The sequence below is a fragment of the Thalassophryne amazonica genome, chromosome 4, assembly GCF_902500255.1.
Source record: "Thalassophryne amazonica chromosome 4, fThaAma1.1, whole genome shotgun sequence".
Taxonomy (NCBI): domain Eukaryota; kingdom Metazoa; phylum Chordata; class Actinopteri; order Batrachoidiformes; family Batrachoididae; genus Thalassophryne; species Thalassophryne amazonica.
Window position 1 is genome coordinate 97,599,415 of NC_047106.1, and position 17,287 is coordinate 97,616,701.

The window sequence follows — 17,287 nt, forward strand, 5'->3', positions numbered from 1 at the left end:
TTCTTTTTTTGGATTATGTCTCTCACAGTGGACATGCAGCTAAGATGAAAATTTCAGACCCCTCCATGATTTCTAAGTGGGAAAACTTGCAAAATCACAGGGCGTTCAAATACTTATTTCCTCACTGTAAATGTTTTGTCTGACCAAATGTCCCAAACCCATTGAATAGAATTTACAAAGATATAACTTGAAGACAAATGGAAAATTCCTCACTGTATGTCCAACAGTATTATCATAGTTTTTGCTAGTACCCTGTCAGCTAATAGCACCAGTGGTGATCATTAGCCCCGTCCTTGATCCATCTGAAACAGAAGTACAATTTTGTGGTCTGCATACTTGATTTGGCACAGATTTCACGCTGGGTGCTCTTCTTGATGAAACGCTCTGGGCATGAGACCAGCAATTGTGCTCCCAACAGTAGCTGAGTTTCTAAATAAGCATTGTCAGGAGTATGCTGTCCACCAACATTCCTTCAAAATCTCAAAGAACACTGATAACGTGGACTTGCTCACTGACTGTAAGAAATGTGTAGATGATTTTTTAAATTGTTTTGAAAAATGTAATAAAAACATATAAACATGAATAGCTTAGACAAGCATAAAGTTAAAAAACAAACAAAGTATCTTTTGAATAAACACATATGTAATACCCTTCATTGGAGTAAGCAGGTACAGAAAATGAATAATGCAATTCATGAAAAACAGATTTCAAGTTTGAGGCTAAAAACATACCACAGATAGCTGCACAGCTTAAAAACAAATAGAAAACCTGTTTTCGTGCCTTTAACTGACAAGAAGCTGCTGGCAGCCTTTAGATAGTAGCAAAATAAGTCAACTGTGCCAATCCCAGCAGACACTGGGTGAGTGGTGGTGTAGACCCTGGACAGGCCACCGATATCTTGCAGGGTCACATAGGCACAAAATTCACAGTGTCACTCACACCTACGGTCAGTGTAGTCACCAGTTCATCTAACCATGAGGCCACACAAACATGGGGAGAACATGCAAACTCCTCACAGAAAGGCCACAGGTGGGAATTGATCCCACAACCTTCTTGCTGCATGGAAACAGTAACCACTAAGCCACAATGCTACTCTGAAATAAAATAACAAACCTTTTCAAATTAATAATAATAGTGAAAAATACTAACAAAACTGAGGCATGGAAGAGAACAAAAGGGATAATGATCAGTGATCAATGAATTGATCAAAACGAAGTTCTAAATCCATGGGATAGTTAACCTAACAATTAATTAGTTCCCAAGGACATAATAAAATCATTAGTGTTTGTTTATTTATTTGTCTGTCTGTTAGCAGGATTACATCAAAAGTACTGCACAGATTTTGACAAAATTTTCACCACAGATAGATATTGAGCCATGGAAGAAACCATGAAAAGTTTGGAGTTGATCTGGATCTGGATTCTGGATCAAGTTTCAGTTTATATAGGATGTGAAGGATTACTGTTGGTAAGATTATGTCAAAACTACTCAACAGATTTTGACAAAATTTTCATCACAGATAGATAATGGACCATGGAAGACTCCACTGAATTTTGGAGGTGATCAGGATCCAGATCGCTGGACGTCAGAAATCTCTGATTGCTCTTATTTTAAATGTGTGTGTGTGGGGGGGGGGGGGGGTAGACAAGCATTTGTTAATATCTAACACTTTTCATCATAAAGGATATTTCGAATGCTTTGCGTTATTTGTGCAAGTTTCCAGTTCACATATCTTGTAACGGTCATGATGCACACGGGGTTTGAGCTGTGACGGTGTGATGCAGACTGCAGAGGCACGTAGGCGCTGTGCACACGCCGTGTGTGTGTGTGTGTGTGTGTGTGTGTGTGTGTGTGTGTGTGTGTGTGTGTGTGTGTGTGTGTGTGTGTGTGTGTGTGTGTGTGTGTGTGTGTGTGTGAGGTTTTGCAGTGCACGGTGCAGTAGTGTGTTGCTGCAGCACAGTGGCTGTGCTGCAGCGAGCGCGCGCGTGATGCGACACCGACACCGGAACAAAGTTTGAAGGCGCATCCGCATGAACGGGCCTCCGAACGGGAAGTACGCGTCGTTAGCGAGCCTCCATCCTCTCCTCTCCACCTGCGTGATGATGTGTAAGCCAGGTGAATGGTGAGCGTGCACGAGGAGTGGGCGTGGCGTGCCACGCACGGTGTTCGCGGAGCGACAAACTGGAGGGGCAGCTTTTTATTCGTTTACACAAAGCAGCACCGGCTCCGTGCACAGGACCAGCTCTCAGCGGCTGCTCAGGTAAAGAGTCAATATTTAAATGATTTTCGGTCTTGTCTATTAAAGAAAAGCGCTTTTGAGCTCTTACATCAAAGCTGTTAGGTTTTAATGCTAGTTATTGATGGGACATCTGCAGGAAGGGAACAGCTCCTTTTCCAGTCAGGGTCCTATTATACACTCAGTTTATATGGATTTGGACGTTGCCAGTTTGATTATTAATAAATAGCAATAATAAATATATTCATAGTGCAGAGTAAAGACATATTACGTCCATTTCAGGTGAGTGATGATGGAATTACTGCGTTTTTGTGTGTTGTTAGGAGGCCCAATGTCACTGCTTTATGAAGTCTGCAAGGAAGGCATGTTGGAGACTTCTCTTTTTTGAAGTTTGTTTTTCTCTCCTTCTTGTGAGGGATCATTAGCGATGACATTATGCTCATGTGGTGTGTGCGTGAGCAGCATCCAGCACAGGTGCCTCTGTTGAGGTCACCAGCAACTGGGAGAAGGTCAAGGTGACACCCACATTTCACCTAGCTGGGTGCTATTTTTTGGGGAGGTGGGCGTAGACCAGTTGTACGCTTGAATGGTTTGCATCCAGGATCCAAGGTGCTTTCACATGGTGATGGATCCCTGACCTAACGAACATGAAGCTGTGGCTGATGAAAGTTATTGGACACACAGCTTCTCCAGTCACAGCCACTGATGTGCAAAACACCATCAGAGTTGTTACGGGTGTCTTGTTGGCTTCCCTCACTTGTCTCCTTAATGCAGAGTCTCTTAGTTATTGAGGACAACCTGCTCTGGGCAGATTTGTGATTTCTTAATTTATGTGAAGTCCAAGGGACGTGTAACACTTGACATCAACACAGACTTTATTGTCTGGTCTTAGCTGCTGTAGTTACTACACTGTTCACCTGATTTGTTTGATATCACCTTCAAATTAAATGTGACAGGCTGCACTATGAACTTATATTCATTGTAGACAATGAAATACATTTGCCCCCCAAAAAACCACATTGTAATAGTGTGGTATACTATCCTAACATCAGGTTGACATCATTTGCCTTGCATGGAAAACTCAGCTTCCATTTGTTTTGTTCCTGCAAAGCACATTCTAGAAATCCCGGCGTGTGCACCTGTACTTGTTGTGCACCTGTTGGCTCCACCCCCTGTCTGTGTGGCAGCAGAATTTGTTTTAGCCTGTGGCTATGTAGACAGCAATTCAAATAAACACCTGTTTATTTTGTGTTGCACTTAATGGACAACAGGTAGAGCCTAAGTACGGCTAAACAAACAATACTGTAGATAACCCTCCACATCCGACTGTTTTGTTGTTGTTTTTTAGCTAGAACAGCAGGGCTGTAGGTGGGGATGGCATGGTATGTGCAACTCACGTGTCTGTGTAGATAATAAACAAGGCTGTTTGGTCGTATTATAGTCTACGTTGGACCTCTGGGATTAATTTGATAAGTGTTTTCTCTCCTGACACAACTGATAGCTGTGCTCACACCCGTAGCCTGGGCCCTCAGGACTCTGCTGCTCTTAATTCCCCTTCAGGCTTTATTAATAAACACACAACCAGGTGATTATTTAACTACGGGCACTATTGGCCTTGTGAACTTGAAGAGGAAAACTTGTGAAAATATAAATTGTCACAGTGTAACAGGTAAGCATAACTAGTCTAGTTTGATGATTCATAAGAGAACACACTGATATTTTAAGACAAATTGGTGTTTTTTTAACAGATTTCCCAACTCGGCTTGCACAAATGTAATTTCCATCACGTAAATATTTGTCATTTATTTTAAAATACTATGATACACATAATGTTTTTTCACTGGAAGACCAATTTCATATATAGTTTTACCTGTTTATGCCTATATTGTAAAACATATACATTTATGGATTAGGTAAATTAATTGTGATGAGGACAAAACGCGACTGTTACGTCCGCCACAACCTGAGATATAGCATTGGAATGGTAAGATACATTTCAAGGTGTAACTACTTGTGTTTTTAATTGAAGTGGCACATTATCTCATAAATTATGCAGAGGTTTTTAATGAGTGATTAGAATTTTGTAACTATTTATTTAAAAACAAATGGGGTGGTGGAAATCACAAGGCTGTGTGTGCATGCGTGTGTTCGTTCTTGCATGTGTGTGAGAGTGGGGGTACACATGCCCTGATGGTTGGCTCTGTCAAAGGGAGACGGAGTGTGTGGGCACCATGAATTGTGTGTGTGTGTGTGTGTGTGTGTGTCAGTGAGAAGTGAGCTATGAGTCGGGTGTGTAATGTGAAAGAGCATAAGGTAGTTGGGGTCTATACGTGTATTAGGTGTAAGATGATGAGGATGTGGTGCGGGAGAGCATGGACAGGATGTGATGGGGGAGCATAGACTGAGTGTGTAGAGCAGGGGCGGTCCTAGGGGCGGGCCGACCGGGCAATTGCCCAGGCCGGCACCCGAGAGGGGGTGGCACCACCGTGAAACCCCGACCCCAAATGACATCGCGAAAATTGCTATAAGCATGTTAATTAGAGTTATAAACGTGTCAAAAATCATCTAAAAAAGTGTTATTTTTACACTATTACCACATTGTTGTAATAATAACATTACTTTTAGTGGTTTTTATCAGTTATTATAGCGTTTTCACCGTTTTTTTGTTTTTTTTTTGCCGGGGATGGGGCCGCCGCGAAAGGGGGCAGGGCACTGAAGAGGGCGTTGCCCGGGGCGTAAATCATTGTAGGACCGTCACTGGTGTAGAGTGTGCATAGGCTGAATGTGTGGGGAGACCATGAGATGAGCGTGTGAGAGAGTAAGGGCAGTGTATGGGGATCTATGAATTGCGCCTGCACGCGTAAATGTAATTTCCACCACACCATTGTAATTTCCACCCAAGAATGCAATGTGGTGGAAATTACGGTGGTGGAAATTACAGTCTGACAGTATTTTGGGGAAAAATCTATTCTAACATCACATATTAGCTAAGTGGTCTCTAGCATTTTGTGCATGCAAAATACATCTCTGTGCGTTAAAAAAACAACAAATTTACAAACTGAGTTAATCTTACGGCATGTTTGGAAATTACATACAATAAAAATATTTTCATTTCAAGCGATATTTACCTTGGCTTTTCTTCAAAAGTTGATGGATGAAGTCAAAATTCCCTCCATGTCAGACATGTGCTCTGATGTCACTGTTCATCTCCTTAGAAACTACCCAAACAATCTTTCATACAAACTTTTTAAAGGGACATTACAGTGTTGTGGTGTAATTACGGCAATAGTGTGGGACAACTACATTTGGTTTAAAAAAAAATCACAACAGTTGTATGACATTGAATACCCCAATTATGTTTTGATTATTTTACTGATATTTTATTCAGGGATATTTTAAAACATTAGAAAAAACGTTTTTTACTATTCATTTTTATCATTGAAGATCAAAAGTCTGGGTGTGGGACAAGCACAAAACGGCAATATTTGCATATAATGATGCTGAAAAAAGGTGAAAAAGTCATCACAGACTACTAGAACAAATTTCTTAAAACACTTTCATTGTGGCCAAGTGGTTAATGCGCTTGGTTTCAGTTCAGAAGGTTCCAGGTTCAAATCCCACCCCTGCCACATTTCTCCATGTAATGTGTCAGGAAGGGCATCCGGCGTAAAACTTGTGCCAATTCAACATGCAGATCCACCTTGGATTTGCTGTGGCGACCCCAAGTGCAAACAAGGGAGCAGCCGAAGGGACTTACTTTACTTACTTTCATTGTAAAGATAACTATAAAAGTGTGAAATTTCCCTTTTTTTCTGTTTTTCATAAAATATGATCAAAGGACATAAAAGTGCCCGTAGTCTAAGAATCACCCAACTATGCTGTGTGTGTGTGTGTGCGTGTGTGTGTGTGTTAAAGATTGTGTAAAAGCCATATGCAGCGCTAGGGTAGAGTTCCCCAAGCTTCAACACCAACTGTAAAACATGATTGTGCACTGCACTCTAAGAAATAAAACGTTGAATTTAATTGATAAAGTTAAGGTAACGTTTTCCACATAACATTGTCAGTTAAGTACAAAACAATACTGTAGATGAAATTAATTAAATCAAATTAAATATTATTATTTAAATCCCTAAAATTAACAATTGCAAGTGTATTGAAAATAATAGTATTAATTACATTTAAAACCCCTGTGTTTCATTTCTTAGAGTGTATCAACTGAGTAAGTTAATGCTACTCACAAAATGCATGATGTATTTTTTGTCTAGTCTGTTTGCTTTGGTATGGTACTATAATTTAAAAAGGGATTGTTTCCTTGTCAATCAACCCCAGGAACCGGAACTTTGTTCCAAACATGGAAGGTCTGACTGCTGAGCGGCCATTTCTACACTGTAATAAATTTCCATTTTAATTTACCGTGGGACAATATTGTATTGTATTTTCCAGAAACAGAAATGGTTGTATGTTCTAGTAGGCACACAGTAGAATAACTGTACCCAACTGGCAACTTTACCTACTAGTAGGTTACTGTAAGTGAATATGGACATTTGTTACAGTGTAGGTTTTGATTGATTTGATTGATTTTTAAACAACATTGTTATTGCTAGTTTTGTGTGAATTAACAACAGATATGTTGTCTGCACTTTCGATTTACTTGAAAATGCATATTCACACATTTTCTAAATAAATCTATTTTTCTGCAATTTTAACATGAAGCAGATAGATGGAGGTTCCCAAAAAGGTTTAGCATACCAAGATCAGATGATGATCAAGATGTACCTAAATAACAAAATGAACAAATAAAATTAAACAGTAGTGTTCATTCAATATAGTTTAGTCACAGTTCAGTTTTCATTCAATATAGTACAATAGAGAAACTATTAAACAAATAAGAATATTCAGAAATAGAAATATACACAGTAAAATCACCAGTGTCAAACTAACACTGACAGTGTTAAATTAACACTGTCAGTGTACATATGGTCCTACTCAAGTGGGACCATATGTACACTGGCAGTGTTAATTTAACATTGATGATTTTACTATGTAGCTACATGGAAAAATAATCTTAATAGTTATTTAATGCATTCATTTACTCTGGTTTGATGTTCTGCTCCTCCATCTCCTCGAGATTATGATTATTTCCTTTGCACAATGTGTCCATTTCACTTACTGGATTTGTGTATAAGCTCCACCAGAAACAAATGTATGTAAACATCTTTGACCATTAAACTTTATTTAAAAAAAATGTTAGCTAACTTAAAGTTAGATTCACTAAATCTACTACAAGCTAACTGATCCGCAAATGATTTTCAAGGTTAGCTGAAAAGCGAGACCACTAATGAAAAAGTTAGCTTCACTAATTAGCTGTTAGCTGATTAGCTGAACTGTGCCCACCAAGAATAAAACCTCATGAGCCATCACTTGTTAAAGCTGATGTTCCTTTATAAACACAGGATTTAAGAAGTGTTATTAAGACATGCTATGCTTACATTATTGAATCACACGCACATAAATTTTATTAATCAAAAAATCTATACACTTCCATCTGTGGGCAGTTTGATTTTACTGTTCATTTAAATCCTTTAATTCAACTGCTTCAGCCTTCTTCCTCTCGTGTCCTTCATACATCCTTTTCTTTTTTGTGTGTGTGTACCACAGCCTGCAGGATGAACTTCAAGAACCTGAGGGAGTACTTGGCCTGGCTGTACTACCAGTACCTGCTCATCACCGGCATCTATGTTCTGGAACCATGGGAAAAGTCCATCTTTAACTCCATCCTCTTCTCTGCCATCGCCATGGTGATCTACACCTCCTACGTCTTTGTACCTATCCATGTCCATTTGGCACTGGAGTTTTTCTCCGGTATCTTTGGTGGCCAGCCTGAGAGCACCATGGCCCTCATGAACTAAGAGGCGGAGGGAAAGAAGCAGCGACTGGATGGATTAGAGCAAGTCTTTAAAGCAATTCCCGTAACTCAAACTCCTTTACGCCTCAGCAGTTCATCTCATCACCTGATCCTGACCTCACCTGAGTTGAAAATATGAAGATTTCTGAGGAATGTTCTCTGGAGCTGTCTTCTTTACATCTCACACCCTTCAGCCTTACCCCATGGTATTAGACACACAACTGTACATTACTTTCTCAACCTCACTGTGAAGTATTTTGTGAAATCTTGTTAGTCCTGGTTTGTTTTTATTTCCATATGTCCTGTGTGAGTGCATACCACCTCTTGGATTTGCATGATAGGGTCATACATGTGTGTCAGATTTGCATGCTTCTCTTCCTATAATTATCTACCATGACTAGACTCTGGTCTCTCCATCACATCCTCTGAGCTACATTGTGAAACTGTTTGTAGTTTTTCTGTTTACCCCTCAGCCCACCAAAGCTGTAGACCTTTTGTCATTACATTTAGCTGTACATCTCTCAGTCCTTTAATGTCTACACATTCTAATTAGTTCTTTATCGTCTCCTATGGGGGATATTGACTTTGCAGCACAGCAGTGTAAAAGATAACAGAAGCACATCACATGCTTACAACAGGTCAAGTCTGGGAGCTTCACTGTCCATCACCACATCCATCACACCATAGATGACAACCACCCAGGCAATCCATCAACCCATCCCCACTCCTTTAAAGTAACATCTACCTGCCAAAGCCAGGTGAAATGTTGATGTCCCCTTGACCTTCTCCAGCCACTGGAGTCCTCAATTCTGGGGCACCTGCGTGCTGGATCACGCATGGTTAAACACATCACATTTCCAAAATGTCAGTAATGTTACCTCATAATATAGACTTCATGTTAATAACAGGGAAACAAACACACAAATTTAAAATTTAAAGTCACAAAATACACCAAGGTCTGCACATAAGAGCTTTGATAAAATTGTACAATTTATTACTAGAAAACAGGTTGTGTGACACATTTTTCTAGATATATTTGCCCTAGGGGGCACGAAATGTGGGGTGGAGGGGGTTCTTGGGGGGGTAGGATAGGGGTTTAGACACTAATGCTATGGTTAGAGTTAGAGTTAGGAGAAGGGGAAGATTATAAATAGCAAAATAAAAAAACAAAACAAAATTGGGTGCTTTTCATGAGACTGGGCTGGTGTGAATGAGTTTGTCCCCGTGATAGACTGGTGGCCTCTTCAGGGTGTACCCCACCTCTTGACCAATGACTGCTGGGTTAGGCTCCAGCTCCCCCATGACGCTTAATTGGAATAAGCAAGTATAGAGACAATGAATGACATCTAATATACATACCTATTAGCAAAGTTATTCTTTTTTATTATATAGAGTTTATGTTAATGGGCCTAACTGGAAGTGGAAATTTATTTTATTACCTAAAATTGTTCCACAGGTTTCCAGTATTTACCATGGGGCTGAGGGGTAATGTGCTTACTACACGATGCCTGTTTTTACATCTGTGGCAGCCAGTGATGCCGGTAACGTGTTACTTAGTAACGCGTTACTCTAATCTGACCACTTTTTTTTAGTAACGAGTAATCTAACGCGTTAATCTTTCCAAAACAGTAATCAGATTAAAGTTACTTCTCCATGTCACTGTGCGTTACTATTATTCTTCATTGTGGGTCGATAGCAGCATTAAACTTGGTCCGTGGGCAGGAGGTCGGGGTTCGACTGAACGTCCCACTTTAAGTGAGCTGTGAGCTTTTCATCCGCGGTTTTTTGCAGCTGCTCGACTCGTCCTCACCTCTTAAAGCGCGGTGATCAGCACACCTGCACTGAGCAGGTGAGACATTTTTATACTTTTTTTCCTCCTTTATTTAGAATTCTGAGCTGAGCCGCTCTGTATCTGGTCGTTAAAAACAGCTGATCCTCCGCGACGCGTCAACAACTAACACTATTTTCCACTCAAATGCACCTAAACTCTCTTTCTGAGGACCACATGATGTGAAAACGCAATAAAACTTTCTTACCTGTAAATCTGGTCCTGTTTTCTGCATAAATAAATGTTATCCATTCTTTGTGCTCAAACGCCAAAGCAGGGGCGAATCCAGATGGAATGGGGGCGTGGGGCAGGGATGTGCCCCACGCCCCCACAACACCCCTAGATTAAAGGTCCAGTTTTGAAGCCGTTTTTTACTACAACTACTAATATTGCTTAAAATAATAATAATTTCGACAAGTAAAATGTTTAGAGAGAATTTAAATGTTAGAAAAATGTTAGAATTTAATAGTTACATTTATAAAAAATGTAGGTTTGAAATTGCAAGTTTTACTGTTACAGTGCTGTCAACAGTTAAATATGAGGTCAAGAAAGACGTCTTTATTTTACTTTTTATAAAACAAGTATTTATTTTCATTGAAGTCAAGAAAGGGTGACTATAAAGTGAGTTTTGGCAAAACAGGTATCATTGTCATGTTGACGTGGGTTGTTGTCGGCAGCTGGGGAAAGTAACTAAAAAAGTAACTAGTAATCTAACTTAGTTACTTTTACAATTGAGTAATCAGTAAAGTAACTAAGTTACTTTTTCAAGGAGTAATCAGTAATCAGTAATTGGATTACTTTTTCAAAGTAACTGTGGCAACACTGGTGGCAGCACATTATTATGTACTGAAAGATGCTGTCTAATAAGAGCAAGTGACTTCTTGTGCACTTGAAATAATTCAGCCCATTTTTGGTTTTATATGAGATCCCCTATCACCCTTTTTAGTCGCTTTATCCACTGCAGTTCAGTCATTGTGCAGCTCAGCTTCACTGAAAAAGTGACCAAAAAGCTCCAGCTATGCAACAAATCTGACAGCATCATGATTGGAGAGCTGCTTCATTCACCCCGTTTGGAGCATTTGTCCCAGTTGTTAATTTCACAGAAATTAAGATGAAGTAATAATGCATAATAACGTGGTGGACGTGTGCTATGCCCGGTCTTTATCTGTGCTGTGTTATGCGTTGGTGTGGCCGGTGAAAATCATGAGCAAATATTGATACAATACTCCTTTGGATTGTAGGCTTGGCTTTGCTAATGACGTAGCTGTACTTAATCCACAGTCTCTGAAGTCAAAGCCAAGCTGTCTGCCGTCACGTGCAAAATACGAGACACCAAACAGGCCTGAATGAAAATTAAATTCTGACTGGCCAATTATAACAATGGAGAGCGGACTGGAAATAGTCTGGTAGTTCTGATGAGCAGCTTTGAGTCCTGTGCTTCTGGTCAAGGGCTTGCTCATTACACTTTGACCAGGATCCCTAATTTAACTTTATTTATACTGAGTTATATATTTATATGCACTGGTAAATGCTTGGCTGGTTACAATGTCAATTACCAAATGTTTTTGCTTGATTATTTATATCTGTATTCTCTTGTGGCCATAAGCAATGAATCATTTCCTGTTCTTCTTTATTTTCTCTTCAGCTGAAAGTGATTTTTTTTTTCATTGTTCTGGTTTGTTATTTCATTTAATTCACAATAGTATGAGATATTTCTTAAACCAAAAATATGCTTTGAGAAATGCTTTAAGATAGTATGTGTCTTTTTCACTGGTCGCTAATTCAGTTTTTTTTTTAAGTGTGTGTATGTATATAATATGTATGTATAAACTGCAATCTGGTAGAATCACAGTTTCTACCAGTCGAGATTGCGATCATAATCTCTACGAGCAGAAACTCTGAGTACTACTTTGACAACATTTGGATGAGAGTTTCTACCAGTAGAAACTGCAACAACAGGGATCAACTCTACTTCAAAAAGTCAACATTGATCAGAAATGTAATAAAATATCAATTGGGAAGTCATAATCATATTTTGCTATATTCAGCAAGTAAAATAGTGTTGTAGTTCTGTATCATCAAACGTTGTGTGAAATCGACCATTTTAAAAAAAAATTGGTTTTCAAACTCAATAATGTAACTTTAGTTTCAGGTTCCTCTGAGAACTACTTTGCCAGCATTTGGATTGGAATCGCAGTTTCTATCAGATCTATCCATCTATATATATATATATCTATATATATATATAGATATATAGATATATGTATATATATATATATAGAGAGAGAGAGAGAGAGAGAGAGAGAGAGAGATGTATATATATATATATGTGTGTGTGTGTGTGTGTGTGTGTGTGTGTGTGTGTGTGTGTGTGTGTGTGTGTGTAAACACATGACTGCAACATAAAGAAATAAAGACATCTGAAGACATGGACTAAGGTTTTTTTCTTCATGTTCATGCTGGCAGCCTTGAGCAGACTGTCAATTCTTTTTTTTTTTTTTGGTGAGGTGTTAACTAATTTTTATTCAACACATAATCTAAAAAACTCCATACAACACAAGGATGCACACACACACACACACACACACACACACACACACACACACACACACACACACACACACACACACACACACACACACACACACACACACACACACATATATATATATATTCAAGTACAATTCCAAATCAGAATGATATGGGATGGTGTGGAAAATGAAAAAAAAAATAAATAAAATTGCAGTGATTCTGACATTGACTTTTATTTCACGACAGACAGTATGAACCCCAAATACCTTCTTGCATTTAAGGCCTTAACACATTTAAACAAGAGCAATCTGAGATTTCTGACACCCACCAATTCTGACACCCATCCATGCATCTGGATCACCTCCATAATTCCATACCCTAATATCAATCTGTGGTGCAAATTTGGTGAGAATCTGTGAGGTAGTTTTGACGTAAGCAGTTTTGACATAGTCCTTCAAAACCTGTATAAAGTGAAATCTTGATCAAGAATCCGGATCACCTCCCAAATTTAATGGAGTCTTCCATGGCCTAATATCTATCTGTGGTGAAAATCCGTGCAGTAGTTTTGATGTAATCCTGCTAACAGACAGACAAATCAATAAATAAATACCAATGATTTTATTATGTGTTATTATTATAGTTAGTATTATATTTATTATGTATTATGTATATACTTGGCAGATGGAAAAGGTTGGGATGCTAAAACATTTATCACTTTGTGATGTCCTTGTCACAACACTTAAAAGACAATTTGGCATTGAGTGTACAAGGGATGAATCGTTCATTAATGTTATGCAGCTTACAGTGCACACGTATTCACATATTTCCCCCCATTTTGTTATGTTACAGACTTATTCCAAAATGGAGTCAATTCATTTTTTCCTCTCAAAATTCTACTCACAATACCCCATAATGGCAACATAAAATTTTTTTTTAAAGATTTTTGCTAATTTATTACAAATAAAAAACTAAGAAATCACTCGTACATAAGTATTCACACCCTTTGCTCAGTACTTTGTTGATGCACCTTTGGCAGCAATTACAGCCTCTTCTTAAATATGATGCCACAAGCTTGGTGCACCTATCCACGGGCAGTTTTGCCCATTCCTCTTTGCAGCACCTCTCAAGCTCCATCGGACTTGATGGGGAGCGTCAATGCACAGTCATTTTCAGATCTCTCCAGAGATTTTCAGTCGGATTCAGGTCTGGATTCTGGCTGGGTCACTCAAGGACATTCACAGAGTTGTTTTGAAGCCACTCCTTTGATATCTTGGCTGTGTGTTCAGGGTCATTGTCCTACTGAAAGAGGAACCGTTGCCCCAGTCTGAGGTCAAGAGAGCTCTGGAGCAGGTTTTCATCCAGGATGTCTCTGTACATTACTGCATTCATAACTCCCTCAATCCTGACTAGTCTCGCAGTTGCTGCTGCTGAAAAGCATCCCCATAGCATGATGCTGCAACCACCACGCTTCACTCTAGGGATGGTCCCTGGTTTCCTCCAAACATGATGCCTGGCATTCACACCAAAGAGTTCAGCCTTTGCCTCATCAGACCAGAGAATTTTGTTTCTAATGGTCTGAGAGTCCTTCAGGTGCCTTTTAGCAAACTCCAGGTGAGCTGCCATGTGCCTTTTACTAAGGAGTGGCTTCCATCTGGCCACTCTACCATACAGGCCTGATTGATGGATTGCTACAGATGTTTGTCCTATTGGAAGGTTCTCCTCTCTCCACAGAAGAACACAGGAGCTCTGACAGAGTGACTATCAGGTTTTTGGTCACCTCCCTGACAAAGGCCTTTCTCCCCTGATCGCTCAGTTTAGATGTGTGGCCAGTTCTAGGAAGAGTCCTGGTGGATCCAAACTTCTTCCATTTACAGATGATGGAGGCCACCATGCTCAGGAATCTTCAAAGCAGCAGAAATGATTCTGTACCCTTCCCCAGATTTGTGCCTCGAGACAATCCTGTCTCTGAGGTCTACAGACAATTCCTTTGACTTCATGTTTGGTTTGTGCACTGACATGCACTGTCAACTGTGTGACCTTATATGTAGACAGGTGTGTGCCTTTCAAAATCATATCCAGTCAACTGAATTAGATAGATACATATATTTCAGTAGTCAATATTTTTTTCCAAACTCAGTTTGTTACTTAACTGCTGTCATTCTTGCTATACTTGCGATACATCTTTTTTAGATGAGACTTGGGATTTAATTGAACAGAACCCTTGTCTTTTTGACTCATTCCCCGAGTTACAGGATTAAGACTCTGTATTAAATATGAGAAGGCTTCCTGACTGTGTAACCCTAAACAATACCTCCTAATGCAGCCTCCCCCTGTGGTGTCTGAGTGAAAATCACATGTCGGACTCAGATGAAGCTCTTGATGAACTTGACCTTCCTAACACAGCAAAACTGTTTTTCAAGATTCGGAACTTGTATCTTGACTTTTGTGAAAGCACAGACAGCAAGGAAAAGGACACAATTCTGGATTCACTTCATGAAATAATTCTCGCCTAACCTGACCTTGGCCAAATGAAATTGCTTTTTGTTCAAAAGTGGATTCCTCAGTATGTCAGAGACCCAATGGGATTTCTTTATGACCCAGAGCTAATGACTCCAAGTGAAACTCCCACTCTTCCATGCACTTTACCTCAACAACCTGTCGGCACTCCAACCTCTGTTAGCACTCACCACAACTCATCCTCTGTTCAGTCTGTGCTGTCATCCATGCAACTGACCCTCACAGCCTTGCAGTCAATTCTCCCTCAGCTGTCTACATCCATCTTACGTCCTCAGACTTATGCTACCAATTTCGCTAATGCACCTCTGGAGCAGCCTCTACCCACCGCACCTCTGCAGCAGTCTGTACCCTCAACTAACCCTGGGAAAACACATGTGAAGAGGAAGAGGAAATGAAGGTCTAAGTCTAAAAGGAGCCATCAGACAATATCACCTGAGGGATCCGCTGCCTTAGAAAAGCCATCCGAACAACTGACTGCCTGACCTCGGCTCCCCAGACCTCAGCCCACCTCGTAGTTTTCCCATCAACCTTAATTCCCTGGACCTCAACCTGCGTCGTGGCCATCTCCTCAACTTAAGGTCATTCGATTCCATGGCCCGACTGTCCACGGTGACTTGGCCGCTCACTATTGACTATATGGCTGGTTTCCCAACACTGACCAGACAACCCCTTGCCGTCTGCCTGATGACGACTAGATATTCCCCTGTTGGCCCCGATGATGACCCATCAGCTTCATTATCGACTCCACCAATGACCCCTTAAGTCCTGCTGGCCTACTACCATCCTGCCTACCCCTGCTTTTGTCACGCTGTAAATCTGATTAATGTTTGCAAGCCACTTCACATCCTTCCTATACCTTCCTGTCACTTATTTTCTTCTGGTTTGTCCCTCCTGCTGGCCTCCCTGTTGCCTCAGTTGTTTTGTTGTTCATGTGTTGTCTTTTCCTTTGCCCTGATTCCATTCCCCTGTCCCACCCCTGCTCATGTTCTTCCCCTTGGTGTCTCCCGTCTGTGGTGTGTGGTTTGTTTTGTTGGTCATCTGGTGCCACCCCTTGATGGAGGTGTAGTGTTGTGTTCCACCCCTTGTCCCTGTCTGTTAAATGTTGTTGATTTTACTCACTAACTTTGTTTTACACTTTTGCCATTTTTAAATTCTGCTCTGGATTACTGGCATAGATCTTTGGTTGAATTCTCCTCTTGTTGATGCAAAGGTATTTGAATATCTTATTTAGGGTTTCAGGTATACTTACCCTGGGTTCCTTTTTAGGTCGATGTTTCACTGCGTTTGTTGGACTGTGTCTGTGTGTTTGTAGGCATGGCCCTGGCACTTGGTGCTCCTTCACAGCTGTGCTACATCAGATTCACCACACCTGTCTGTCATCTCCTCATTACATGTCACTATTTAAGTTCATCACATCACAGCCTTGGCTTGCTGGATTATTGTAGTTCTTTCTTTTCATGTTTTCCAGTTCCTGATGTTTGTTCCCTTTGTCCTGCATTCCTGTTTATTCCTCATCTGCTCCACGTTCCTTGTGCTGATTCTCCACCCTCATCCCTGACTGTTTGACTGCTCCTTGTTTTTGGACTGGACAGTATTTTTTGGTAACAATAAAACACTTTACATTCTGTATGTTCACTGTCTGTTTTTTGAGGGTTCATCTGATGAAAATTCTGACTCTAGATATAAAAGATCATTTTCCTCAACAAAGCTATTCAAAATAGTACTGAGTGTAAAATTACTTTTAGAAGGTGTATCAAATGATACTAATAATAAATAAAATGGTTCTAGTCACTGACTAGATGCTGAGACATGTAGAATTCTTGAACAGCTTTGTGAATTGGCTCGAGTACAACTGAGAACCCCTGAACAGAGAACCACACTGATGAAAAGTTCAAAAGGTCTTAAAAAAGCAGCTGATGGAACTATGGCCCTCAAAACACACAGGAACAACAGTCCGTTCAACAATCGGGTCTGTGTGGGGAGAAAGTGGTAGGATGGTCTTGGACAGAAGCAGAAGTCCAGGACACAGGATGGCAGTCAGAGAGGCAACACTGAAGATGAGGGCAGCAACAACTGGAGAAGACAGATAAACGTAAAAGAAACATAACGGATAAAAGAAACACAACTGGTCATCAAACAGCCAAATTTATCAACTACTTTTGGCCTGTTAAAAAGTTGGATCACAAAGAGAAGTGGGTCAGTTTCTACAACATTCTCCAAATGTGAACAAAAGTAGCCTCAAATTGAATGAGCTTGTCACCTTGTGCTC

The 17,287-nt window shown here is 40.1% G+C and overlaps 1 protein-coding gene and 1 long non-coding RNA gene across 2 annotated transcripts; both read left to right on the forward strand.

Moving 5' to 3' along the window:
• The first annotated feature begins 2,161 nt into the window (after positions 1-2,161).
• Positions 2,162-9,185, forward strand: sptssb (serine palmitoyltransferase, small subunit B). Its single transcript, XM_034168300.1, has 2 exons — positions 2,162-2,260; positions 7,895-9,185. The coding sequence occupies exon 2, from the start codon at positions 7,903-7,905 to the stop codon at positions 8,143-8,145; it is 243 nt and encodes an 80-aa protein (XP_034024191.1). The 5' UTR covers positions 2,162-2,260; positions 7,895-7,902; the 3' UTR covers positions 8,146-9,185.
• Positions 9,186-9,347: 162 nt separating this feature from the next.
• LOC117508522 lies at positions 9,348-11,295 on the forward strand. Its single transcript, XR_004560115.1, has 2 exons — positions 9,348-9,673; positions 10,802-11,295. It is a non-coding gene; the product is annotated as an uncharacterized LOC117508522 (long non-coding RNA).
• Positions 11,296-17,287: the final 5,992 nt, after the last annotated feature.